This window comes from Oreochromis aureus, linkage group 6 (genome assembly GCF_013358895.1).
Source record: "Oreochromis aureus strain Israel breed Guangdong linkage group 6, ZZ_aureus, whole genome shotgun sequence".
NCBI lineage: Eukaryota > Metazoa > Chordata > Actinopteri > Cichliformes > Cichlidae > Oreochromis > Oreochromis aureus.
The window spans coordinates 32,942,268-32,969,647 of NC_052947.1; the positions used below are offsets into that span (position 1 = coordinate 32,942,268).

The 27,380-nt window shown below is 40.6% G+C and overlaps 1 protein-coding gene across 1 annotated transcript; it reads right to left on the bottom strand.

Annotated features, from left to right (window-relative positions):
* Window positions 1-7,503: 7,503 nt before the first annotated feature.
* Window positions 7,504-26,036, bottom strand: LOC120440607 (deleted in malignant brain tumors 1 protein-like). The gene is given in 21 exon segments (XM_039613370.1): window positions 7,504-11,759; window positions 11,864-11,939; window positions 12,038-12,197; window positions 12,286-12,528; window positions 13,493-13,641; window positions 16,387-16,595; window positions 16,754-17,185; window positions 17,449-17,763; window positions 18,229-18,660; window positions 18,922-19,236; window positions 19,661-20,092; window positions 20,354-20,668; window positions 21,094-21,525; window positions 21,789-21,950; window positions 21,953-22,102; window positions 22,566-22,997; window positions 23,259-23,573; window positions 24,000-24,431; window positions 24,521-25,294; window positions 25,759-25,846; window positions 25,947-26,036. Coding segments are annotated over 20 exon segments (5,859 nt in total). The 5' UTR covers window positions 25,823-25,846; window positions 25,947-26,036; the 3' UTR covers window positions 7,504-11,739.
* Between the last annotated feature and the right edge of the window lie 1,344 nt (window positions 26,037-27,380).

Consider the following 27,380-nt stretch of genomic DNA (forward strand, 5'->3'; position numbering starts at 1 on the left):
AAATGGCTGACCGCCACAGTGAATTTTCCCTCACAGAACACACCCTGGGGGGTGGAGTTTCAACAGAAAACATAATTATTTTCTGTTATTTTGATATGACTGGTTTTAAAAGACTGAACATCCTTCTAAAACAAGTGAAAGACGTGAGACTTAATTATGTTTAGACCAAAAATATAAATTATTCATGTTGGATATATTTACTGTATTTTTACTAATTTAACAACCTCATCATTGCATTAGCTTTATGCTATAGCATTACGCTTACATTAGCTTGAAGCTCAAGGTCGTCATTTTATTTAATTTCTTTTTCTGGGCTTACAAACAGGACACACAACATTTAGATAACCGTTACACTGAATCTTGGGTCTGTGTTGAGTCTTCCAGCTGCTGACTACAGAAGCTAGATTGACCTTTTAGCATGTTTATAGCGGCTGTGGCTATGTGCTGGTAATGTGGTAATGTTACCATGTGTGCGCAGTCACATTGGCAGCAGACATGTTTCAACAAACTAGTCATATCCCGGCCCTACATTAGCTTGTTTAATGGTTAAGACACTGCAGGTACCACCACTTACTACAGACACCGATGCAAGTTTGTAATAGTCTGTTAATTTAGACTGAAAGAATATATAAACAATATTAACTCACATTATATATGTTAATTACTAATTTGCTTATCGCATAATTTCGGTTACCATTAGCTAACTGGAGCCTAACATTGGCCTTTCCTGGTTTTCGATAAACAGCCCACATACCTGTAAAATAACAACACCCCAGTAAAAGTCCACATATATAAAGGGTCTACACTCTTTCTCACTGGTGTGTTAGCTTTAAAATCTTATTTACCTTCAAGTGTAAAACTCCAGATGGTAGTAGATTTTCCAAAGCGAGAGACAAAAATGGCGGACAGTGCAGCCGATTTTTCCTTTCCAGGGGGCGGAGCTTGAGGATAAAACACGACTAACTTGTTTCTTTTCAACATGATTTATTCTAAAAGAATGAATATTCTTAAAGAATATGTGAAAATTAAAAGACAAAAATATGTTTAGATGTGAAATTTAAATTAGTCATGCTGGATATATGAAGTAATTCTATGCAAATTCAACAACCACCCTATTGCATTTTTTTCAGTGTATAGGATGATGTGGAAAAATGGAGGAAGGTGCACACAGGTGGTGTCGTTGCTTTGGGTCTTTGGGCAAGTGTTTCGTTTTTCTATTCTTAGTTTATTCTTTTGGATATTTCAGTCTGTACTTCTTGTTACTTTTGTACTCTGGCTCTGTTTGCATTTTGAGCATTGGTTTATATTTCAGCATAACATCCCCAGTGTCCTTTTGTATCTTGTTAACACTTTGTCTCTCGCCGTGTTTGTTACTTCCTACTTTATTTTCACCCTCTGTTGTCTCCTGTGCAATCTATAAGAGATAAGAGACAGACTTCAAGGAGAAGCTGATACAGGCTCTGGCTACGTCTACACTAATCCGGATAAATTTGAAAAAGACATTTTTGTCTAAAAACGCTCCGCGTCCACACTGTCGTTTTCAATCGTTTCCTAACAGTTGTTCATCCACACTGAAACGACTGAAAGCGCTTGTTCCTGTATTGCGCATGTGTGAAACGAAAACGATTCGACCCGCGTAATTTCTGCCTGCTGTTTATTTACTTACCGGCTCTTTGAAACATTGCGGCAAAATGTTGAGAAAAAGCACCGAGTTTTTTAAATGGACTGACAATGAGGTGGAGTTCTTGCTGCAAGTAACACAAAAGTACAAAGTAGCAAAATTCAATTCAATTCAATTTTATTTATATAGCGCCAAATCACAACAAAAGTCGCCTCAAGGCGCTTTATATTGTACAGTAGATAGCACAATAATAAATACAGAGAAAAACCCAACAATCATATGACCCCCTATGAGCAAGCACTTTGGCGACAGTGGGAAGGAAAAACTCCCTTTAACAGGAAGAAACCTCCGGCAGAACCAGGCTCAGGGAGGGCGGCCATCTGCTGCGACCGGTTGGGGTGAAAGAAGGAAAACAGGATGAAAGACATGCTGTGGAAGAGAGACAGAGATTAATAACAGATATGATTCGATGCAGAGAGGTCTATTAGCACATAGTGAGTGAGAAAGGTGACTGGAAGGGAAAAACTCAATGCATCATGGGAATCCCCGGCAGCCTACGTCTATTGCAGCATAACTAAGGGAGGATTCAGGGTCACCTGGTCCAGCCCTAACTATATGCTTTAGCAAAAGGAAAGTTTTAAGCCTAATCTTGAAAGTAGAGATAGTGTCTGTCTCCGAATCCAAACTGGAAGTTGGTTCCACAGAAGAGGGGCCTGAAAACTGAAGGCTCTGCCTCCCATTCTACTTTTAAATACTCTAGGAACAACAAGTAGGCCTGCAGTGCAAGAGCGAAGTGCTCTAATAGGGTGATATGGTACTACAAGGTCATTAAGATAAGATGGGGCCTGATTATTTAAGACCTTGTATGTGAGGAGCAGGATTTTGAATTCAATTCTGGATTTAACAGGAAGCCAATGAAGGGAAGCCAAAACAGGAGAAATATGCTCTCTCTTTCTAGTCCCTGTCAGGACTCTTGCTGCAGCATTTTGGATCAGCTGAAGGCTTTTCAGCGAGTTTTTAGGACATCCTGATAATAGTGAATTACAGTAGTCCAGCCTGGAAGTAATAAATGCATGAACTAGTTTTTCAGCATCACTCTGAGACAGGATATTTCTAATTTTAGAGATGTTGCGCAAATGGAAGAAAGCAGTCTTACATATTTGTTTAATATGTGCGTTGAAGGACATGTCCTGGTCAAAAATGACTCAAGGTTTCTCACAGTGTTACTGGAGGCCAAGGTAATGCCATCCAGAGTAAGAATCTGCTTAGATACCATATTTCTAAGATTTTCAGGGCCGAGTACAATAACCTCAGTTTTATCTGAATTAAGAAGCAGAAAGTTAGCGGCCATCCAGGTCTTTATGTCTTTAAGACATTCCTGCAGTTTAACTAATTGGTGTGTGTTACCTGGCTTCATGGATAGATAGAGCTGCGTGTCATCTGCATAGCAGTGAAAATTTATGCTATGTCTTCTAATGATGTTGCCTAGGGGAAGCATGTATAATGTAAAAGAATTGGTCCTAGCACTGAACCCTGTGGAACACCATAATTGACCTTAGTGTCTGAAGAGGACTCTCCATTTACATGTACAAATTGGAGTCTATTAGATAGATATGATACAAACCACTGCAGTGCAGTACCTGTAATACCTACAGCATGTTCTAATCGCTCTAATAGGATATTATGGTCAACAGTATCGAATGCAGCACTGAGGTCTAGCAGGACAAGCACAGAGATGAGTCCACTGTCAGAGGCCATAAGAAGATCATTTGTAACCTTCACTAAAGCTGTTTCTGTGCTGTGCTGAGCTCTGAAACCTGACTGAAACGCTTCAAATAAGCCATTCCTCTGCAGATGATCAGTTAGCTGTTTGACAACTACTCTTTCAAGGATTTTTGATATGAAAGGAAGGTTGGAGATTGGCCTATAATTAGCTAAGACAGCTGGGTCTAGAGATGGCTTTTTGAGTAAAGGTTTAACTACAGCCACCTTGAAGGCCTGTGGTACATAGCCGATTATTAGAGATAGGTTGATCATATTTAAGATTGAAGCATTAATTAATGGCAGGACTTCTTTGAGCAGTTTTGTAGGAATGGGGTCTAAAAGACACGTTGATGGTTTGGAGGAATTAATTATTGAAGTTAACTCAGAAAGATCAATTGGAGAAAAGAGTCTAACTTAACATTGATGGTACTAAGAGTAGCTGTAGATGATATTACATCTGTGGGATGATTATTGGTAATTTTTTCTCTAATGATAAAAATTTTATTTGTGAAGAAGTTCATGAAGTCATTACTAGTTAACGTTAAAGGGATGGTTGGCTCAGTAGAGCTCTGACTTTTGTCAGCCTGGCTACAGTGCTGAAGAGAAACCTGGGGTTGTTCTTATTTTCTTCAATCAGTGACGAATAGTAAGATGTTCTGGCTTTGCAGAGGGCTTTCTTATAAAGCAGCAAACTATTTCTCCAGGCTAAATGATGATCCTCTAAATTTGTGACACGCCATTTCCTCTCCAGCTTACGAGTTATCTGCTTTAGGCTACGTGTTTGAGAATTATACCACGGAGTCAGGGACTTTGGATTTGAGGCCTTAGTTTTCACAGGAGCTACAGTATCCAGAGTCGTACGTAGTGAGGAGGTAAAATTATTAACAAGATAATCGACCTCTGTTGGAGTAGCGTTCAGATAGCTGCTCTGCTCTATGTTGGTACAGGGCATTGAAGATGATAACAGTGGGTGGATTATATTCTTAAACTTAGTTACAGCACTTTCAGAAAGACATCTACTTTGATAAAGTCTACTCTCCGCTGCTGTGTAATCAATTATTGTAAATGTAAATGTTATCAGGAAATGATCAGACAGCAGAGGGTTTTCAGGAAACACTGTTAAATGTTCAGTTTCTATGCCATATGTTAAAACAAGATCTAGAGTGTGATTAAAGTGGTGGGTGGGTTCTTTTACATTTTGAGAGAAGCCAATTGAGTCTAATAACAGATTAAATGCCATGTTGAGGCTGTCATTTTTAGCATCTACATGGATGTTAAAATCACCCACAATAATTATTTTATCTGAGCTGAGCACTAAATCAGATAAAAAGTCTGAGAAATCAGAGAGAAACTCTGTGTAAGGCCCAGGTGGACGATAGATGATAACAAGTAAGACTGGTTTCTGAGTTTTACAGCTGGGGTGGACAAGGTTAAGCATCAGGCTTTCAAATGAATTAAAAGTCTGTCTTGGTCTTTCGTTAATTAATAGGCTGGTGTGAAAAATTGCTGCCACACCGCCCCCTCGGCCTGTGCTTCGAGATTTCTGGTAGTTAGAATGACTCGGGGGTGTTGATTCATTTAAACTAACATAATCATCCGGCTGCAACCAGGTTTCTGTAAGGCAGAGTAAATCGATTTGTTGATCAATTATTAAGTCATGTACTAACAGAGACTTGGAGGAGAGAGACCTAATATTTAATAATCCACATTTCACTGTTTTACTCTTTGGTTCAGATGTGGATACTGTATTGTTCTTTCTTTGTGATTTTTTATGTTTAAGTTGTTTATTGCTGGTTTTTGGTTTGTTTTTTGTCTTTTGGGAGCTGACACAGTCTCAATGGAGATGGGTTTTTGGGGGGGTAGCAGGAGGAGAGAAGCTGCAGAGAGGCGTGTAAGACTGCAACTCTGCTTCCTGGTCCCAACTCTGGATAGTCATATTTTGGGGGGTTTAATAAATTTGTCCATATTTCTAGAAATGAGAGCTGCTCCATCCAAAGTGGGATGGATGCCGTCTCTCCTAACAAGACCAGGTTTCCTCCAGAAGGTTTGCCAATTATCTATGAAGCCCACATCGTTTCTGGGACACCACTCAGACAGCCAGCAATTTAAGGAGAACATGCGGCTAAACATGTCACTCCTGGTCTGATTGGGGAGGGGACCAGAGAAAACTACAGAGTCCGACATTGTTTTGGCAAAGTTACACACCGATTCAATATTGATTTTAGTGACCTCCGATTGGCGTAACCGGGTGTCATTACTGCCGACGTGAATTATGATCTTACTGTATTTACGTTTACCCTTAGCCAGCAGTTTTAAATTTCCTTCAATGTCGCCTGCTCTGGCCCCTGGAAGACAATTGACTATGGTTGCCGGTGTCTCTAGCTTCACATGTCTGAGAACAGAATCACCAATTACCAGAGTTTGACCCCCGGCGGGTGTGTCGCCGAGTGGGGAAAAACGGTTAGACACATGAACAGGTTGGTGGTGTACCTGGGGCTTCAGTTTAAGACTATGCTTCCTCCTCACCGTCACCCAGCCGCCCTCTTTCCCCAGCTGCTTGGGGTCTGCCGGGGAACAGCTAGCGGGGCCTACGCTATCTTCGGCTGCACCAGCTACAGGGGCCTGGCTAGCTACGGGTGAATGAAGGGTGCGAAGCCGAGTCTCCAATTCAGTAAAAGCGAGGGAGAATTAAACAATTTGAAGAAAAGCTATCTGGCATGTACAAACTGATATTAATCTTTAATAGGGCTGTCAAAATTGAGAGCAAACAAAACAACTGCTGTATAATGCCCTCCGCTATCTTAGTTTAATTGGTCACATGACTGCATCATATGACTAAAATGCGTCATCGTTTTCGAAAAGGCTCCGGATTTGCAGTCCACACTGTGATGCGAAAACGGCGTTTTCAAATGTATCCGCTTTGGAGAGCGTTTTCAAAAAGCTCAGTTTTCCTTGACCAAAAACGCCGTCTTGGTGTGGCCCGAAGGCCAAAACGGAGAGAAAAAGATGCGTTTTCAAACGAAAACGTATTATGTGGACATGGCCTCTGGGTAGTAGGGAAGGAGTTGCCAGATGACTTGGAAAGTACAGCTAAAGTGATTCGGGAAACTCCCAAGAAGGTGTTGTATCCTCTGGACTGTGGAACTGGTGGTGGAATGAGGAAGTACAGGAAGTACAAGTGTTCAAAACAAACCAAAGAGATCAGCGAAGAAAAAGAGGGGTAGTGAAGGGCATGATGAAAGTAGACTAGAGCACTGGGAGGTTAGGCATACAGAAAAGAGAGAGGGAGCAAAGAGACAGCAAAGAGAAAAGACTTATCGACTTGCCTAAGAGAGAGGGGAGTGGCTGAGATAGTTTAGATATCTGCAGAGAAGATATAGAGTTAATGTATTTGACCAAAGATGTTGATTATGGAGCTTCCAGGTGCTGGACCACATAGAAGATTCATGGATGTGGTGAAAGAGGAGATGCAGAGGGTTGGTGTGACAGAGGAGGGATAGGGTGAGATGGAGGTGATCCACTGTGGAGAGCATGCTAGGGAGCAGCCAGAAGAGGAAGAATGAAAACAGATAACCTATCTAACCAATTCAGGTCTAACTATTGCACTGATAAGATACCATATCTTGGTATTGTATCTTGATAAGAGAACATCTTGGTATCTTATCAAGATATGTTTGTTTTAGATTTGCTCTCACGTGATTTTTACTGTAAGATATGAGGAATAGGCTTTGATATAATCTGACCTCCAGAAATTCCTTTCTGTTTTATGCAGGTAGTGTCATACAACACTCAACTCTTACAATTAGAGCCATTACAGAAGATGTCGTTAGGCCCCCTTTTTTTTTTAAAACAAATAACCCATTTAGATCAAAATATTACATAGACAAGAAATCATATTATCTAGACCAAAACTAAAGTGCACATGATAAGACCCAATGGGAAATACTGATGTTATTTGATCTGGTCATATTCTTTAATATTTGCCTCAAAGTCATGAATTTATCTGTAAAGACAAACTAACTTTTTTTCTGCCTATAGTCTGTTTTAAGATTAAAAGAACAAAAGCCTAGTGTTTGAGGTTAGTGAAAAAAAAACAAAACAAGAGGCTCAACAGCACAATCAATTCATTTCACTTTTACTAACAATAGAAGCATTTAGACTGTCAAACACATGAATGTATAAAAACTTATAATACGACCAGCCCAAGTAGCCTCTTTTTCTCAACTAAAAGCCTGTAAACAAAACACTAGTGATGACAATGCTGTCTTATTTAGCATGAAGCAGTAGCCTCTCTGACACACACGGCAATCAGCTTGTTAGTATAAATACAATGAAAACCTTCATAGCCTTTATCAAACCATCTGATCAACTAGCATAATTGAAGAATCTTTTCAACTACTGCCTGTTAAATGTAGATTTGATTTTAAATTTTCCTCAGTTACTTTTATAGTCTTCTGTAAGCTAAATTAAGTTCACTGACTGAAAAGGTGCTCTAGCCTGTGAGCTTCAGGTCAAGCAGTGTAAAACAGACTTTGCAGGAAGGCCACACATAGAAACACATTTATGCATTTTTGGAGTCACCAACTGAATACATGCAAATTCTGGCGGAAATGCAATGCATGCAGTTTGTGGTGATGTGACATGTACAAAAAGCATTCCTTCAGCGGAGGATCTATTCACTGCTTGACAATTTTAAACTATAACTCAGGTCACATAAAAGGTGCTCAGTGTTAAGTTACTATGGTGATCTTATGGGTAAAAAGGAAAGCCACCTTTGTCACACTGAAATCTTGAGTTGAGGCTCAGCACAGCTCACTAACCTGTTAAACTCTCCTTTATTTGTTGTTTAATTTGGGTTTTTTTTATTTTTTATGTGTGACTGTCATTATAACTGCATTCTGTAAAGCTATGTAGGAGTTATTCAACGGTGCTTGAGTCCAACCCATCTGATATTTCCTGTTTATATTCCTGTTAACATTTGATAGATCTGGTTGTTATCAGAGCTTTCCTTTTTGTCCTTTAATTCAGTTATTTTCCCCTTTGAATTATAATTTGAGCAAAAAAAAAAAAAGGGCGAGCGTCTGGTGGCCAGGCCTTAGTCCATTGGGCCCAGCTGGGCATAGCCCGAAAAACATAGGCACATAGGCCCATCGTCCTGCAGGTCCACCACCCGCAGGAGGCATCACAGGGGTCGGGTGCATCATGTGTCGGGCGGCAGCCAGGAGCGGAGGCCCTGGCAGACCGATCCCCAGCTACCAAGACAGCAATTGGGAAGAGTGAACATCACCAAATGCTGTGGTTCCTCCTTTTGAGATGATCTAACAGGCTTTTATTGAGCCCATCTTCAGTTGTTACGTGTTTGTGGGTCTTTCTGCCTTCAGGCTTTCTTCAGTAACTGTAAACCATGGTCTACTAGGGTTCAGATCAGTGACTGACGTGTCTATTGAAGAATATCCTATTTCGTTGCCTTAAGAAATTCTTGCAGGATTTTGCTTAATCTGAGCAGAAAGTACAGTGGTGTACTCGTCACCAGGAGTCACATCATCAGTAAACACAAAGTTAACTTGTTTTATATTCTTAACCATACATGCTAAGGCCATGACATTACCTGGTGATGTGGTATACTCTGGATCATACTCATTCGTTATTTGACCACTCGTGAACTCTTCGTTATCTTGCTCATAGGTATATATGTTTTTAAGTCAAATGATGGCCTGGCTAAGCTGTTTATGCAGTACTTTTGTAAAAACCTCTTGAATTCAAGCTGGAATCTGCACTTCACTCACATCTAGAAAATTCAGTGTTGCAGTGTACAGAGGAAAGATCACAGAAACAGTCATTGTCCAAAAACTTACAGACCTGCTTTACATCATGTAATACAAATGACAACCTCGTGGTGACGCAAGAGGAAAAGTTATCTGTTAACCAAAGTCATTCAATCCTCCTCCTTTGACTTTTGATACCCACTCCAAATTTATTGGCAGTTTATCAAAATATGTTAAATCAGTAAACCAACCCAGAGAGGAACCCAGTGTTCTTTGAAAAAGATTATATTAGTTCTAGTAATAAAGAAAATGTTTTGTGAATATAATAATAAGGTTGGACATAATGTACTTAGCATATAACATATGACATAACATATTAAATTGTACAATGTAACATCAGTTTGATTAAATCATATAGAATGAATTTGAAAAAAGGATTTAATTACATCATAGAATGTCTTTCTGATATTATAGGATGTCACAAGCTCACCGAGCTGATTATCCCCCAAAACAAAAGGAAGAAATCGTGGCATTTATTACTTCTAGGCTGGACTACTATAATTCATTATCAGGAAGTCCTAAAAATTCCCTGAAAAACCTTCAGCTGATCGAAAATACTGCAGTAAGAGTAATGACACAGACTAGAAAAAGAGTAGATTTCTCCGATATTTGTTTCTCTTCACTGGCTTCCTGTTAAATCCAGGATCAGATTTAAAATCCTCCTCCTTACACACAAGAATAATAATAGTAATACACACTAGAATAATCGGGCCCCATCTTATTATAATGATTTTATAGTATTGAATCACCCTATTAAAGCGCTTCACTCTCAGACTACAGGCTTTATTGTGGTTCCTAGAGTATTTAAAAGTAGAATGGCAGGCAGAGCCTTCAGCTTTCAGGCCCTTCTGCTGTGGAACAAACTTCCAGTTTGGACTCGAGAGAAAAAAACCCTCTGTATTTTCAAGATTAGGCTTAAAACTGTCTTTTTTAATGACGCAAATAGTTAGGGCTGGATAGGGTGACCCAGAATCCTTAGAGTTATGCTGCATTAGGTTTAGGCTGCTGGGGGATTCCCATGATACATTTAGTTTCTTTCTTCAGTCACCTTTTTCCACTCACCTTGTGTTTATAGACCTCTCTGAATTCAATTATTAGAAATTATTCATCTCTGGCTCTCTTCCACGGCGTGTCTTTATTCTGTCTTCCTGCCCTCACCCAAACCTGTCGTGGCAGATGGCCGCCCCTCCAGGAGCCTGGTTCTGCTGGAGGTTTCTTCCTGTTAAAAGTGTGTTTTTCCTTCCCACTGTCACCAAAGCGCTTGGCCATAGAGGTCATATGTTTGTTGGCGTTTTCTCTGTTTTCTTTGTATTATTGTAGGGTCTATACCTTACAATATAAAGCACCTTGAGGAAACAGTTGTTCTGATTTGGCACTATATAAATAAAATTGCATTGAATTGAATTAATACCTTCTCTGCAATTTTCACACGATGCAATGAAATCTAATGGGTATTGTGACAAAGTGGGTGAGAACACCATTTGTTCATATTCTTAGTTAACATTGTTGTTTTGATTTCATCATATTTCACATGTAATCTGCAATAGGCAAACATCTACTATCCTGGGTTTGTTTATGTTTTGCACTTTTACAGATTATATAATATAACATCTTGGTTTAAATCAATTCCTACAAGTTTGTTAAGTTAACATGTTCTTTATTTCAACTGTTAATTTGTATTGTTTAGAACTTACTTTACCTACCTGTCTTCTAGCAACAAAAGGAGGAAATGTAGTTTTACTTCCTGCTTTATAGCTTCTGGGTTCATCTGAGGTCACAGGAAGAGACCAAGTGCAGGAGGGGAAGAACGCTTGTAATTTAATAAACTTGATTTTAGAGGGTTTATGAAGAAATAGATTTATTGTTGTAGTATGTATTGATTACACCATAGAGTTTATGTTGCCAGTAAAGAGTAGTAGAGGTTTAAATATAATCATGTTTATCTTACCTACCTACGGAATGGAATAGTCCAGAGGAGAAATTGTTTGGTTAAGTGGACTATTTAAACAGAAGAACTCAGGTGTATGAGAAGAAAGGTTCAGGTCAGTGTAGCTGTGTTTAGTTTGACCTTAATTTCCGCTGATTTAAGTTCAGTTATGTTTATTTGAACGGAGTTATTTATAGAGTTGAGTTTCTTATTTGTTTCTTTGTAAATATTGTTTGGGTCACACAATGGTGAATAAATCACTTGCTACACTGGACAGCATCAGTCTCCTGCACTTCCTTGACCGCTTAAGTCAAGTCCTACCACAGGTATGATTAGACTGTGTGAACTGTGATACCTGGTGGCTTTGCAGTTTATCACCCAGTTGGTTTCACATTCCAGCATCAAGGTACAGTTTTGACAAATAGGATGCATACCTTATTTGGACAGTTTGCAGTCATACAATGAAAAAATGCTCAAATGGAACATAATATCAAAAAATATGTGTAAAATATTTGTGAATAGTATATTTAAATCATCTCTCTACTGAAAACAGAGTACTGGCAGTTAATATCACACTACAGAATGTTTTTGGATGTTCCAGATCACTCAGCTGGCTTGTCCACTAAAAATAAAGAAGAAGAAAAAGTTGATATGGAGGTTATTAGTTTAATATAAATCACTATGTCAAGACATGAGCTCTGAATCCAGGTTTTAATTCATACTCACAAGTAATTGGTCCAATGGTGACAGGATTCATAAAAGCTGAGTTGGAAACAGAGCGATGTGTCCTACTTGTGCACGACTACAAAGGGCAAAAGGATGAGAAAAGAGATATAGGATTTAAACCAGAGAAACCATTCAGGATTATGGAGTAGTGCTAAAGTGAAATGTGGAACTCACTGGTACACAGTTGTAGTTCCTCTGGTTGCACAGGCTGAGGCTGCAGTGAAGATAAATGTCTCTGTATTGACCCTGGAGCAGGAAGAGCAGAGCAGAGAAACGAGCTCGGAGGGATGAGCCACTCTCAACTATTGACACCTTTTGGCGGTCAGTGGGACACCTGTGAGAGAGGAGGGAGGAGATCAGCAGGGTCCATACACTTCATTGTATCTCACAAAGCATTAGTTAGGTTGGAGAGATGCACATACTTGTTCTGGATGAGAGGATATTGTGTGGGATCATCAGGGTTTGGTGAGTGAGTGGCGTAGCAGTCCTCCAGAACAGCTGCCAAAACTGGATCTGTGTGCTCCACAGAGACGCCCACATACAGAGGTGAACCCACTGGGAGGTACACCTGGCCTGGTGGATAAGACTCCGTGTAGTCGGAGTTGCGGAACAGAGACATGGAGGCTCTAGCTTTTGGACCCGAACCTGAAATGCCTCCAGTGAACCTGACAAAGGGAAAGAAAATTTTATAATGCAGTGATCTCTCAGACACTACTTGCTGCTATTCTGTCTTTTTCCTGGTTTGTGCAAGAAGACAGCTTTGGATTTGTTTTCTTCAAAAGTCTGATGGTTCGATTCCCAGCTCCTCCAGACCATATGCTGGAAATGTCTTTGGAGATGGTGCTAAACATGCATCCATCAGTATGTGAGCATGTGCAGATAAAAAGTCCTTCAAGTGCATAGAATCAAGTAGTTGAACAGGTGAATTTGGCTTGTAGTGTAAAAGCACTTTGTGTGTTTAATATTAGTGAAAAAGCACTGTCTAAATAACAGATTATATTGCTGATTTAAATTTTACGCTAGAGTTTTAATCCAGTAACCAGGTTTTTGTTATGTTAACTGACAAATCTCCCTTTCTGACTGGAAAGAAGATTTTATAAACTTTATTGTATAAAGTCCTAGATATATATTTATTTTGAGCAAAAGGCAAAGTCTCTTGAGGAAATTGTGGGACTAAAACGACATTCACACTGGTAAAACGCTGCCTCCTGGTGGTACAAAACATATATTTAAACTACAACTAGGCAGCAAACTGTTAACTGGATTGAGTAAACGACTTAATGTGGAGCTTTCTAAACAAACTGTAACGTTGTTTGGAACGTAGCCTCACAGCTAAAACAATAACGTTTTTAGCTGTGAGGCTATGTTCCAAACCTATGCGTGAAGGATCTGAAAATGACTTTCAGTGGTCATGTTAAATTACAAACAGCCCACAGTAAAGCATGCTTACTCTCTCATAAATGGTTAAAAGAAACACACAAAGTAAACAAGATTCATCTTAATTATTGCAGTTTTTAACAGAATAATTGAAAAAAGTGGGGTAATAGCTATACAATTATGCACATGAGAGCCCTGAATTTTAGAGCTACATATACTAAGTGATGCTGCAGTTAAATTCAATGAACTTACAGGTCTGGCCTGATAGCTACATTCAGGCTGGCGTCTGTGTCCAGGGGATAAGCACAGGAGAAGGGAAGACTCACAGGAAGAGCGAAGGACAAATTAGCCAGAGGGTAGATGAACAAACTGTTGAAGTAGATGATATGTGTGCTGTTGGTCTGAAAGACAAATGATGACATTTTCAGTCAGTTCAGAAATCATGTGACCTAGAGAAAATATAATCACCGTCCACACGGGTTAATACAGTGAATTCTTAGTCTCTAACTGATTAAAAAAAAAAAAAGTCATTCGATGCCAAAACACAGTCTCAAGTACAGCATTTCTTGATCCATGCTCAATCATCCAGGTGAGGAAATTCCAAAAAGTTGATTCTGTTCATCTGGATGTAGCATTTTCAGCGGGAGAAATGTTTCATCACTCGTCTAAGTGACTTCTTCAGTCTCAGCTGACTGCAGGTTTCCCCAACCTTATAAAAAGTCAATTTGCATAATGACTAACACTAGCACCACTGACTAACAATGGGCTGTGAGGTCAGTTTCATGACCATTGATATGCAAATTGTCACAATCACTGTCATGACCATGAGTACCATTTACAGAGAGTAAGGGAATGGCTGCAATTGCAGCACTGTAATATGGTGAAAGATATACCCTTAAGATCCCTCCTCGGTTCAGAGATGGTCTTTCCCTTTTCACATGACTGCCTTGACTCCATAGCTGGAAACCCATGTTCAATGGTGATACCGGGCATTTCCCGGTGGAAAATACTATTTGTTTTATGGGCCGATGGATTTTTTTTTTTTTTTTTTTTTTAGAAGGTATATATAATGAAAGGTGTTGGATTGGCCAATTGGTCATGATCGACTCTGGGCTGGACCAATTACAGCCGAGGAGGCCGAATGCACCCTCCCCTTGTTCAGCAATCTTATAGACGAACTAAAGAAGATGGAGGAGAAAAAAGGAAAGGAGGTGTTTATGAAAATATCACTAAATCTGTCATTTATTAATTTTAATATTAATTAATGATCATGTCTCACCTCTAGTGTTCTTGGTCTTAATTTAAGGTTTCTACCATGTGTTGTAGATAGTTCAGGAGGTTAACTCGACCAAGCAGTCTTTTTGTTTCCGCTATGTACTGTTTAAAATCCAGAATAGGGAGGATGGTGTAGGTTTAAGTTTATTAGATTGATACATATATACCAACAAGGCAGTGTACATCAAAGCAGTTGTTTTCATGCAAAGGCTTTATGGTTTTTCCTATAGCGATTGACAGATGACGTGACTTTCGCGCATTGCATGCCAGGAACTCGTGGCAAAACAATCCAAATACCGCATCAAATGCAAGCATTTGCAGCACCGCAACCAAAACGTTCATTCTCCGGTTCCAATACCTTCATCATTTTCTTTGCCGCACAAAAAGGAATGTACAAAACTAAGGAGAACAATGCCGGACCATACAAAGACAGACTCGACGAAAAGGCAAAGAAAAGATACGAGGAAAAAATCAAAGGAGTGAGAGGGTCAGACCCTTACGAGCACACAAAGTGGACAAAAGACGTTAGCGTGCTGCCCAACTTTCACCACGCTCAGATTTATAATTATATGGATCTTGGAGTGAGTGCATACACTCATGAAGTTTTTAGTAACTTCAGGTCACTGCAACAAGCCCGGTACAGTTTACCCGACGGATGGGTACAGGACCTTGAAATGCACCGTGTAGAACGAAAGACCATGTACAAACAAAGGTAAGTTTACCAGTCTCACAAATCGTCTTCATAAATACACAATCGTTAACCGTTTATTAATATAACCTTTGAGCTCAACGGTAATTAATTAGTAGTGGAAATAATTTCTGGTGACAATAATATTGTATGTTGTAATCGCACTGGACAATTAGTGATACAAAACAACTGTTTTATCCTGTGAATAAAAGTATATGTTTTTGTCAATGTACCCTGGTAATAACAGAAGCGAAACGCAATATTATATACAATAAATAAAGAAGCATAGCGTGACAATTTCTGTTCAGCGCCAGACTTGCTTGTAACCTATATCACCAATTATGTTAAGAAAGAAAAATGACGTATTCAGTACTACAAAACACTGACCTTTGTGGGAATGCTTGGAGCAGACTAACATGTGAGCTGGAGTGTTCTGAGACGTTATATTTGGTATATCTAGACCATCCGTTGGCTCTTATTTGGAAACATGGCTGCACAAAAAAATTTCTCTTCAACGACATAATCCGAAAACAAAAAACCCGAATCTTTACCCGTCGGCTTCCCGTGGCTGTCATGCGACCGGAATTGCAGTTAATAATACAACAGCTTCTTGCCATTTTTGGGTTTCTTTTTATCGCTGTGTAACTGAGTTCAATTGAAAGACTGCGTTGCTAGTACCTCTTGCCTCAAGTTCCCAGAATCCTTTGCGGTTTTACCCTGAATGACGTCACATTTTCAATCTCTATCCTGGTGGGCCGGTCTCTAGTCAAAATGCCCGGGCCGATTTTTTGTCCCAGTCCAGCCCTGCTGCCGTCCTTGACTCCCTGCTCAAACCGGTGTTCAATGAGTGACAAAACATTTCTCCAACTGAAAATACTATGTCCAGATGAACAGAATCAACTTTTTGCGTTTTTAAGAACAGCAGTTATGAACAGATTCAAAAAGGCACAGTGGCACATCAATTTGATGCTATGGAGTCTACATAGAAAATTAGCCCTAAAGACGAGATGGAGGAGCACGTGCTGCCACTGATAAGATGATAAGATGCAGGAGATGGCAGGTACAGATCCTTCTGCTCCACTTAAAGACATTCACTATTTGTTCCAAATTATCACACATTAATTGAGCAGTAGTGTTTTTTAATGGGACAGTTAAACAACAGAGAAAAGAAAAAAGTGTTTACCCTCAGCACATTTCCACAGACACCTGCCCGAACCTCCATTTCATACCAAACGTAATCATCACGGACTCTGACCCAGGAACAGTTGCTGGAAGCCAGGTTGCCCGAGAAGGGGTTCAAACCAGAGGATGACATGCTGCCCATATGCAGACCTACTTGGATTTTATCACGGCCACAAATTAACTGTGAAGTCTGGAGTGGAGGCTGCTGGACTAAAGAAAAAGACATGAGGTCACTAATAAAAAATGAAAACAGTTGAAAAAGGAAATACCAAATGAGGCTAACATGAGTACTTCCATAAAGCATCATCATAATATAAGATTTGAAGAGCATTATTTCAGTTTTTCAGTATATAAGAACTTTAACTTACATTCACATACGACGCTGGCATCTTCATAATGACCACAGTCGTGGACTCCAAGACCGTTGTGTCTGCAGTCAGTTATTGATGATTCATTTCCAACACAGTCTACGTCGTCCAACCAGATGGGTCCGCTGCCCGGTCCAAATTGTGCATTTGTTGGTGCTGAGATGACCCTGCCACAGCCCAGCTGTCTACACACCACTTGAGCATCCACCAGGCCCCAGGCATCATCACACACCGTCCCCCACTGTCCACTGTGGAAGATCTCCACCCTGCCAGAGCAGGAGCTGTTTCCATTAACCAGGCGGACCTCGCCCTCGACTGCTGTGCTGTTGCCCACTGGTGTTGTGGTAGAGATGTTAGCGGGCACATGTGTGGTGGTGAAGTTCTGCGGCCTCGGTGTTGTTGGGAAAACAGTGCTGTTGATTCCTGGTTGGACTGAAAGAAAAGTGTCTTTCAACTAAAAGGACAAACTCAGTTTGCACTTCCTTCTAAATTAATAAGGATAAGCTCTCATTAGTACATCTCAACATAATTGTTTTCTCACAAACTCATTGTTTACTTTGCATTTGACTCCATGTGCTGCACAACAACTTTATATTTAAATGGTAAATTAAAACAACAAATGAGAATATTTTTTCTCATCAGTTAGATGTCAGCAGTAGGAAATGGAGGATACCTGAAATATGAATAAAATTTACCTTCACAGATGATGCTGGCATCTTCATTATGACCACAGTTGTGGACTCCAAGCCCGTTGTGTCTGCAGTCAGTTATTGATGATTCATTTCCAACACAGTCTACGTTGTCCAACCAGATGGGTCCGCTGCCCTCTCCAAAAGCTGCACTTTGTAGTGCTGAACGAGCGCTTCCACAGCCCAGCTGTCTGCACACCACGCTGGCATCATTCAGGTCCCACAAATCATCACACACTGTGCCCCACTGTCCATCATTGAAGATCTCCACTCTGCCAGAGCAGCGGTTCTGACCGTTGACCAGCCTCACTGATGAAGCAGCTAATAGAAAACCAAAAGAAGGAACACTGTGAATTTTACTGGAGTATTTCAATAGTAGTATCTGTACTTCTACTTAAGGACAGATTTTCTGTACTCTGCTACCTCTAGTGGCGCTGTAAAAGATGCCACCACTACAACATGTCAGCCCATGACATTTCTTGCTTCTTAGATATTCCAGGATCACCTGTAAGTGATATTACTGCAAAGTGGAAACTCTTTGGAATAAAAGCAGCTCCGTCACAAAGAATCATTCTATGTAAAGTTATGGAGAAGTGTCTCTGTGAGGCACACAGCATGTTAAAGTGTCCAACACTCAGCTCACTCAATAATTGCAGTGCTCCAGACCTCCTCTGGCATTAACAGCTGCACAAAACTGTGCACCAGGAGGTTTCTGTTTTATCTCCAAGGCAGACGTATAAAAAATTGGATTTCACTCTCTTTAAAGCTCCACATGTTCATATTTACCTTCACAGACGACACCAGCATCCTCAGAGTGACCACAGTCATGAGATCCGAACCCTCTATGTTGACACGCAGAGAGCTTTGATTCGCTGCCTGTGCATGCAACATCATCCAACCAGATGGGTCCGTTGCCCGGTCCAAATCGCGCGTTTGTTGGTGCTGAGAAGACCCTGCCACAGCCCAGCTGTCTACACACTACCTGAGCATCCACCAGGCCCCAGTTATCGTCACACACCGTCCCCCACTGTCCACTGTGGAAGATCTCCACCCTGCCAGAGCAGGAGCTGTTTCCATTAACCAGGCGGACCTCACCCTCGACTACTGTGCTGTTGCCCACTGGTGTTGTGGTAGAGATGTTAGCGGGCACATGTGTGGTGGTGAAGTTCTGCGGCCTTGGTGTTGTTGGAAAAACAGTGCTGTTGATTCCTGGTTGGACTGAAAGAAAAGTGTCTTTGAACTCAAAGGACAAACTCAGTCTGTAGTTCTTCTACATTAATGAGGATAAGCTCTCATTAGTACATCTCAACATTATTGTTTTCTCACAAACTCCTTGTTTAATTTGAATTTGACTTCATGTGCTGCACAACAACTTTATATTTGAAAGTTGAATAAAAACAACAAATGAGAATAGTTTTCTCATCAGTTAGATGTCAGCAGTAAGAAAGGGAGGGTACCTGAAATATGAATAAAATTTACCATCACAGATGATGCTGGCATCTTCATGGTGACCACAGTTGTGGACTCCAAGGCCGTTGTGTCTGCAGTTAGTTATTGATGGTTCATTTCCAACACAGTATACATCGTCCAACCAGATGGGTCCGCTACCCTGTCCAAAAGCTGCACTTTGTAGTGCTGAACGAGCGCTCCCACAGCCCAGCTGTCTGCACACCACGCTGGCATCATTTAGGTCCCAGGAATCATCACACACTGTGCCCCACTGTCCATCATTGAAGATCTCCACTCTGCCAGAGCAGCGGTTCTGACCATTGACCAGCCTCACTGATGAAGCAGCTAATAGAAAACCAAAAGAAGGAACACTGTCTATGGGAGTACTTCAGAGGAAAGGTGGACTTGTTAGAATAATATAACAATATAATAATATATATAATATATAATAATATAACATAATCATCTTTCTACTATTTATTTTACTTGACACAGCTGACAACATGTTATTTTGAATTTATTTTGAATTTGTTGGTAACTTGATCGTTCTTGGGGGCAGTGTCTGTGGATTCATGGAAATATCTTCATATTGAGTTTATCTTTAATTAAAAAATTTCTCATAATCCAAGACTAAAAGAAAAAAATTGTTGTGTGGATAAAAACCTGTAGTAGTATGTAACTATAAAACATCTCAGCTCTGTTTTATCCCAAATGCACACACGAACAAAGTTGGATTTCACTCTTTATAGCTCCACATGTTCATATTTACCTTCACAGACGACACCAGCATCCTCAGAGTGACCACAGTCATGAGATCCAAACCCTCTATGTTGACACGCAGAGAGCTTTGATTCGCTGCCTGTGCATGCAACATCATCCAACCAGATGGGTCCGTTGCCCGGTCCAAATCGCGCGTTTGTTGGTGCTGAGAAGACCCTGCCACAGCCCAGCTGTCTACACACCACTTGAGCATCCACCAGGCCCCAGGCATCGTCACACACCGTCCCCCACTGTCCACTGTGGAAGATCTCCACCCTGCCAGAGCAGGAGCTGTTTCCATTAACCAGGCGGACCTCCCCTTCAACTGCTGTGCTGTTGCCCACTGGTGTTGTGGTAGTGATGTTAGCGGGCACATGTGTGGTGGTGAAGTTCTGCGGCCTTGGTGTTGTTGGGAAAACAGTGCTGTTGATTCCTGGTTGGACTGAAAGAAAAGTGTCTTTGAACTCAAAGGACAAACTCAGTCTGTAGTTCTTCTACATTAATGAGGATAAGCTCTCATTAGTACATCTCAACATTATTGTTTTCTCACAAACTCCTTGTTTACTTTGCATTTGACTCCATGTGCTGCATAACAACTTTATATTTAAATTGCAAATTAAAACAACAAATGAGAATATTTTTCTCATCAGTTAGATGTCAGCAGTAAGAAAGGGAGGGTACCTGAAATATGCATAAAATTTACCATCACAGATGATGCTGGCATCTTCATAATGTCCACAGTCGTGGACTCCAAGGCCGTTGTGTCTGCAGTTAATTATTGATCGTTCATTTCCAACACAGTATACATCGTCCAACCAGATGGGTCCACTGCCCTCTCCAAAAGCTGCACTTTGTAGTGCTGAACGAGCGCTCCCACAGCCCAGCTGTCTGCACACCACGTTGGCATCATTTAGGTCCCAGGAATCATCACACACTGTGCCCCACTGTCCATCATTGAAGATCTCCACTCTGCCAGAGCAGCGGTTCTGACCATTGACCAGCCTCACTGATGAAGCAGCTAATAGAAAACCAAAAGAAGGAACACTGTCTATGGGAGTACTTCAGAGGAAAGGTGGACTTGTTAGAATAATATAACAATATAATAATATATATAATATATAATAATATAACATAATCATCTTTCTACTATTTATTTTACTTGACTTACAGCTGACAACATGTTATTTTGAATTTATTTTGAATTTGTTAGTAACTTGATCGTTCTTGGGGGCAGTGTCTGTGGATTCATGGAAATATCTTCATATTAAGTTTATCTTTAATTGAAAAATTTCTCATAATTCAAGACTAAAAGAAAAAATTGTTGTGTGGATAAAAACCTGTAGTAGTATGTAACTATAAATCATCTCAGCTCTGTTTTATCCCAAGTGCACACACGAACAAAGTTGGATTTCACTCTTTAAAGCTCCACATGTTCATATTTACCTTCACAGACGACACCAGCATCCTCAGAGTGACCACAGTTATGAGATCCGAACCCTCTATGTTGACACGCAGAGAGCTTTGATTCGCTGCCTGTGCATGCAACATCATCCAACCAGATGGGTCCGTTGCCCGGTCCAAATCGCGCGTTTGTTGGTGCTGAGAAGACCCTGCCACAGCCCAGCTGTCTACACACCACCTGAGCATCCACCAGGCCCCAGTTATCGTCACACACCGTCCCCCACTGTCCACTGTGGAAGATCTCCACCCTGCCAGAGCAGGAGCTGTTTCCATTAACCAGGCGGACCTCGCCCTCGACTGCTGTGCTGTTGCCCACTGGTGTTGTGGTAGAGATGTTAGCGGGCACATGTGTGGTGGTGAAGTTCTGCGGCCTTGGTGTTGTTGGGAAAACAGTGCTGTTGATTCCTGGTTGGACTGAAAGAAAAGTGTCTTTCAACTAAAAGGACAAACTCAGTTTGCACTTCCTTCTAAATTAATAAGGATAAGCTCTCATTAGTACATCTAAACATAATTGTTTTCTCACAAACTCATTGTTTACTTTGCATTTGACTCCATGTGCTGCACAACAACTTTATATTTAAATTGTAAATTAAAACAACAAATGAGAATATTTTTTCTCATCAGTTAGGTGTCAGCAGTAGGAAATGGAGGGTACCTGAAATATGAATAAAATTTACCTTCACAGATGATGCTGGCATCTTCATTATGACCACAGTTGTGGACTCCAAGCCCGTTGTGTCTGCAGTCAGTTATTGATGATTCATTTCCAACACAGTCTACGTTGTCCAACCAGATGGGTCCGCTGCCCTCTCCAAAAGCTGCACTTTGTAGTGCTGAGCAGCGCTTCCACAGCCCAGCTGTCTGCACACCACGCTGGCATCATTCAGGTCCCACAAATCATCACACACTGTGCCCCACTGTCCATCATTGAAGATCTCCACTCTGCCAGAGCAGCGGTTCTGACCGTTGACCAGCCTCACTGATGAAGCAGCTAATAGAAAACCAAAAGAAGGAACACTGTGAATTTTACTGGAGTATTTCAATAGTAGTATCTGTACTTCTACTTAAGGACAGATTTTCTGTACTCTGCTACCTCTAGTGGCGCTGTAAAAGATGCCACCACTACAACATGTCAGCCCATGACATTTCTTGCTTCTTAGATATTCCAGGATCAACTGTAAGTGATATTACTGCAAAGTGGAAACTCTTTGGAATCACAGCAGCTCCGTCACAAAGAATCATTCTATGTAAAGTTATGGAGAAGTGTCTCTGTGAGGCACACAGCATGTTAAAGTGTCCAACACTCAGCTCACTCAATAATTGCAGTGCTCCAGACCTCCTCTGGCATTAACAGCTGCACAAAACTGTGCACCAGGAGGTTTCTGTTTTATCTCCAAGGCAGACGTATAAAAAATTGGATTCCACTCTTTATAGCTCCACATGTTCATATTTACCTTCACAGACGACACCAGCATCCTCAGAGTGACCACAGTCATGAGATCCAAACCCTCTGTGGGGACACTCGGAAAGCTTTGATTCGTTGCCTGTGCATGCAACATCATCCAACCAGATGGGTCCGTTGCCCTGTCCAAATCGCGCGTTTGTTGGTGCTGAGAACACCCTGCCACAGCCCAGCTGTCTACACACCACTTGAGCATCCACCAGGCCCCAGGCATCGTCACACACCGTCCCCCACTGTCCACTGTGGAAGATCTCCACCCTGCCAGAGCAGGAGCTGTTTCCATTAACCAGGCGGACCTCGCCCTCGACTGCTGTGCTGTTGCCCACTGGTGTTGTGGTAGTGATATTAGCAGGCACATGTGTGGTGGTGAAGTTCTGCGGCCTTGGTGTTGTTGGAAAAACAGTGCTGTTGATTCCTGGTTGGACTGAAAGAAAAGTGTCTTTCAACTCAAAGGACAAACTCAGTCTGTAGTTCTTCTACATTAATGAGGATAAGCTCTCATTAGTACATCTCAACATTATTGTTTTCTCACAAACTCCTTGTTTACTTTGCATTTGACTCCATGTGCTGCATAACAACTTTATATTTAAATTGCAAATTAAAACAACAAATGAGAATATTTTTCTCATCAGTTAGATGTCAGCAGTAAGAAAGGGAGGGTACCTGAAATATGCATAAAATTTACCATCACAGATGATGCTGGCATCTTCATTATGACCACAGTTGTGGACTCCAAGGCCGTTGTGTCTGCAGTTAGTTATTGATGGTTCATTTCCAACACAGTATACATCGTCCAACCAGATGGGTCCACTACCCTGTCCAAAAGCTGCACTTTGTAGTGCTGAACGAGCGCTCCCACAGCCCAGCTGTCTGCACACCACGTTGGCATCATTTAGGTCCCAGGAATCATCACACACTGTGCCCCACTGTCCATCATTGAAGATCTCCACTCTGCCAGAGCAGCGGTTCTGACCATTGACCAGCCTCACTGATGAAGCAGCTAATAGAAAACCAAAAGAAGGAACACTGTCTATGGGAGTACTTCAGAGGAAAGGTGGACTTGTTAGAATAATATAACAATATAATAATATATATAATATATAATAATATAACATAATCATCTTTCTACTATTTATTTTACTTCGGCTTACAGCTGACAACATGTTATTTTGAATTTATTTTGAATTTGTTAGTAACTTGATCGTTCTTGGGGGCAGTGTCTGTGGATTCATGGAAATATCTTCATATTAAGTTTATCTTTAATTGAAAAATTTCTCATAATTCAAGACTAAAAGAAAAAATTGTTGTGTGGATAAAAACCTGTAGTAGTATGTAACTATAAATCATCTCAGCTCTGTTTTATCCCAAATTCACACACACACAAAGTTGGATTTCACTCTTTAAAGCTCCACATGTTCATATTTACCTTCACAGACGACACCAGCATCCTCAGAGTGACCACAGTCATGAGATCCGAACCCTCTATGTTGACACGCAGAGAGCTTTGATTCGCTGCCTGTGCATGCAACATCGTCCAACCAGATGGGTCCGTTGCCCGGTCCAAATCGCGCGTTTGTTGGTGCTGAGAAGACCCTGCCACAGCCCAGCTGTCTACACACCACCTGAGCATCCACCAGGCCCCAGTTATCGTCACACACCGTCCCCCACTGTCCACTGTGGAAGATCTCCACCCTGCCAGAGCAGGAGCTGTTTCCATTAACCAGGCGGACTTCCCCTTCAACTGCTGTGCTGTTGCCCACTGGTGTTGTAGTAGTGATGTTAGCAGGCACATGTGTGGTGGTGAAGTTCTGTGGCCTTGGTGTTGTGGTAGGTAAAACAGGTGTAGTTGTGTTCACCTCTGTTTAAAATAATAATAATCATGCACTCAGAAACCATTGAACCAACTGAATCATCTACAAGTTAATCATATTTAAAGCGTAACATTACCTGCACAGTATGCAAGGCTGCATGTATATGGCTTCACAAGTTTGTAGACATAGTAGTTTGCATGGCAAAGTTTAACATGGATGGTGTGTGACTGAAAGTAGCAGCAGCTGCCTTCCCAAACATTGCACACAGTGCGATTCACAATTTCACCTGACCATGTGGGATGAGGTTGTGTTATCCACAAAGGCGCATCAGTTCCACACCTGTTTGATTCGACACACCACTCTGGAATACGAGCACTGGTTTGATTCAAAAACAGGCGATACCAGCCTTGCCAGTTTATATATTGATCACAGTGTCGGACCTCAGTATTTGTGTTATTTGTTGAACGCCAGTCATCATTCAATGTTGCGTAGTTCTGACAAGGGTCCACACATTGGGAATTGATGCAGTCCATGCCTGAAGGACAAACTGTGTTCCCACAGTAGAACTGGACAGATTGGGAAGAGGCAGCTGCTCTGTTCTTGGAGGAAGGCTCCGGACATTCGTATGAGCCTGGCGTGTTGTGGCAAATCTGAGGTGGTGTGCATGGTGAGTTTGGGAGGGAACACTCATCAATGTCCACACAGCCCTTCTCTGAGGACCAGTGGTAACCTCGGTCACAGCAAGAAGAGTCACTGCAGAGTTTTGGGTCATAGCAGGTGAGGCCATCACCTACAAAGCCATCTGTACAGATACATGAGAGGGCGTGGCCGGTGAAGGTGTCACCTCTTTCTTGTGACTCCAAGCAGGTGGCTTTGCCATGACATGAATCACAGCTGGTCACAGGAGTCCCTGCAGACAAAATAGTCACAGCATTTCAGCAGTCACAGCACTTAAATACAAGTAAGACTTTTTGATTCATAATCATTTTGAAAAATCTTTTGAAGTGTTACCACAGTGTAAAATAAAAGAGTTTAAAAACAAGACAGATTTGAGTAATTTGTTGTAATTTAGATAATTCATCAAAATAAGTCTTTGGAGGCATTTCACGTCACTGTTGAATACTCTTACTGAATATGAGGTAAATATTTGTCTACTTTCAAACTGATATTTTAATAACATACCTTACCTAAAACATTTCTAAAGGAGAATTGTGAAAATGTAAAATTAGAAAATTCATTATAGTTTGTCTGGAGCAAATATTTAATTAGTGTCTTAATTAGAGGCACAATAATTGACGAAGGAAAAAGTACCATTATAATAATTACATTAGTCCATTTAGAAAGTGAATTTATGTCTAACTAGAGATGATTTACCTGAAGAAGTTCCTGTGAAAATATGCACAAGTATGAGTGAAAACAGTCCAGAGGGCGTTCCCATTATTGATCACATCCACGACTCAAACTGCGTGAAAAAGACAAAGGAGATGTTTTAAAACTGCATTTTTACATTATGCCATCTTATTCTGTATTAAATCTATAACTTCTGATGTGTCTGTACTTACCCTGGAGAGACTCTGAGAATCCAGCTCTTAAGCTCACAGAGACTCTGAGGATGAGAATTTATAGGCCTGTTTCTGTGTGCAAAGGACAAATTGAAGTGATTTATGGGGAAATATATAAGTGGGTAAGACAAAGAACTTATTCATATGACATCAACGGAGTTACTCATTAATCTAAAGAAAGAAAAAGAGTCACGTTCACAATGAAAGGGCACATCCACAAAGCCCGAGTTAGTCATTTTTATGGTACAACAATCAGTCATAAATTCATCCAGCATTTTGCCACAAACTGCTCATTTATAACCATCTCAGAAGATAAAGATCACACTAAGTTTTGTGCAATGAAGCTATCTTCTGGACATTCAGAAATGTTGTTTGATCCAATAATCTTATCTCAAGTTCCTGTTGGCATCCAAACTTTCAACTATTCAATATTTCTTATCAAATCAGGTGAACCCTGCTGATAATCATGCATGAATCAAAATGCCCCAGCACATTTAAGTACTTTTACAGTTAGACCCAAAAGGTTTTGGATAAAGACTTGTTGTTGTTGTAAGTTTGATCAAACACTGATGTTGTGAAAGGCTTTCATCTTTAATATGAGGGGCTTTACAAACATTTTTGCTTTATTGGTTTAGAACTTACAGCTGCTTGTGCATGTGTTTCTTTGCCTTCAGGTTTGTATTTAGCATCTGAAAAGTTGCTCTGTTGGATTGAAATCGGCAGCTCAACAGTCTGACTGACTTGGCCATTGAAGATTATTCCTTTCCTTTGTTCTGAGAAATTTGGGAGTTGCTTTTGGAGGTTTTGATCATTATCTGAACAGAGGCATGCATATAATCCATCTATTATTCTTAAAGACATCTCTTTATTGTAAACTGACAGTCATACACCTACCTCCTCAAACGTGTTCTTGACTTGGTTAGATGTTATGAAGTAATTTTTCTTAACCAAGGAAAGAATTCTGTGATCATCGTTTTTCATCTTCTGAGCTCCGTCAGGTGTTTTGTTGTTGCTCAGCTGACCAGAATGTACCAGATTGTTGATTTGCCACTCCTAAAAATTTTGATATCTCAATGATAGCTTTATATTATTTTTTCACCTTCCTTCACTTGCATTAACATCTTTTTTGAACTTCAGTATTGAGAGTTTCAGTGAACAGCTACCAAGTTCAAATGCAAGTTCATATTCTATCTATCTACTGTATCTATCTACAAACACACATATACTGTATGTATATATATGTTGAACTCCTTGAACTAAAGCTAAAGGTCTGCGCTTCAATCCCTTCTTTGTGTTTATCATTAAAATCATCTGTACAGATGGAAAAATACACACAAAAAAGTGCCCTTTTTAAAAAAGCATATAGACCACACTGTATATCACGTTTGTTCTTTTATATGTTATTCTCTATATTTATCTGACTGGCTTTAAAAA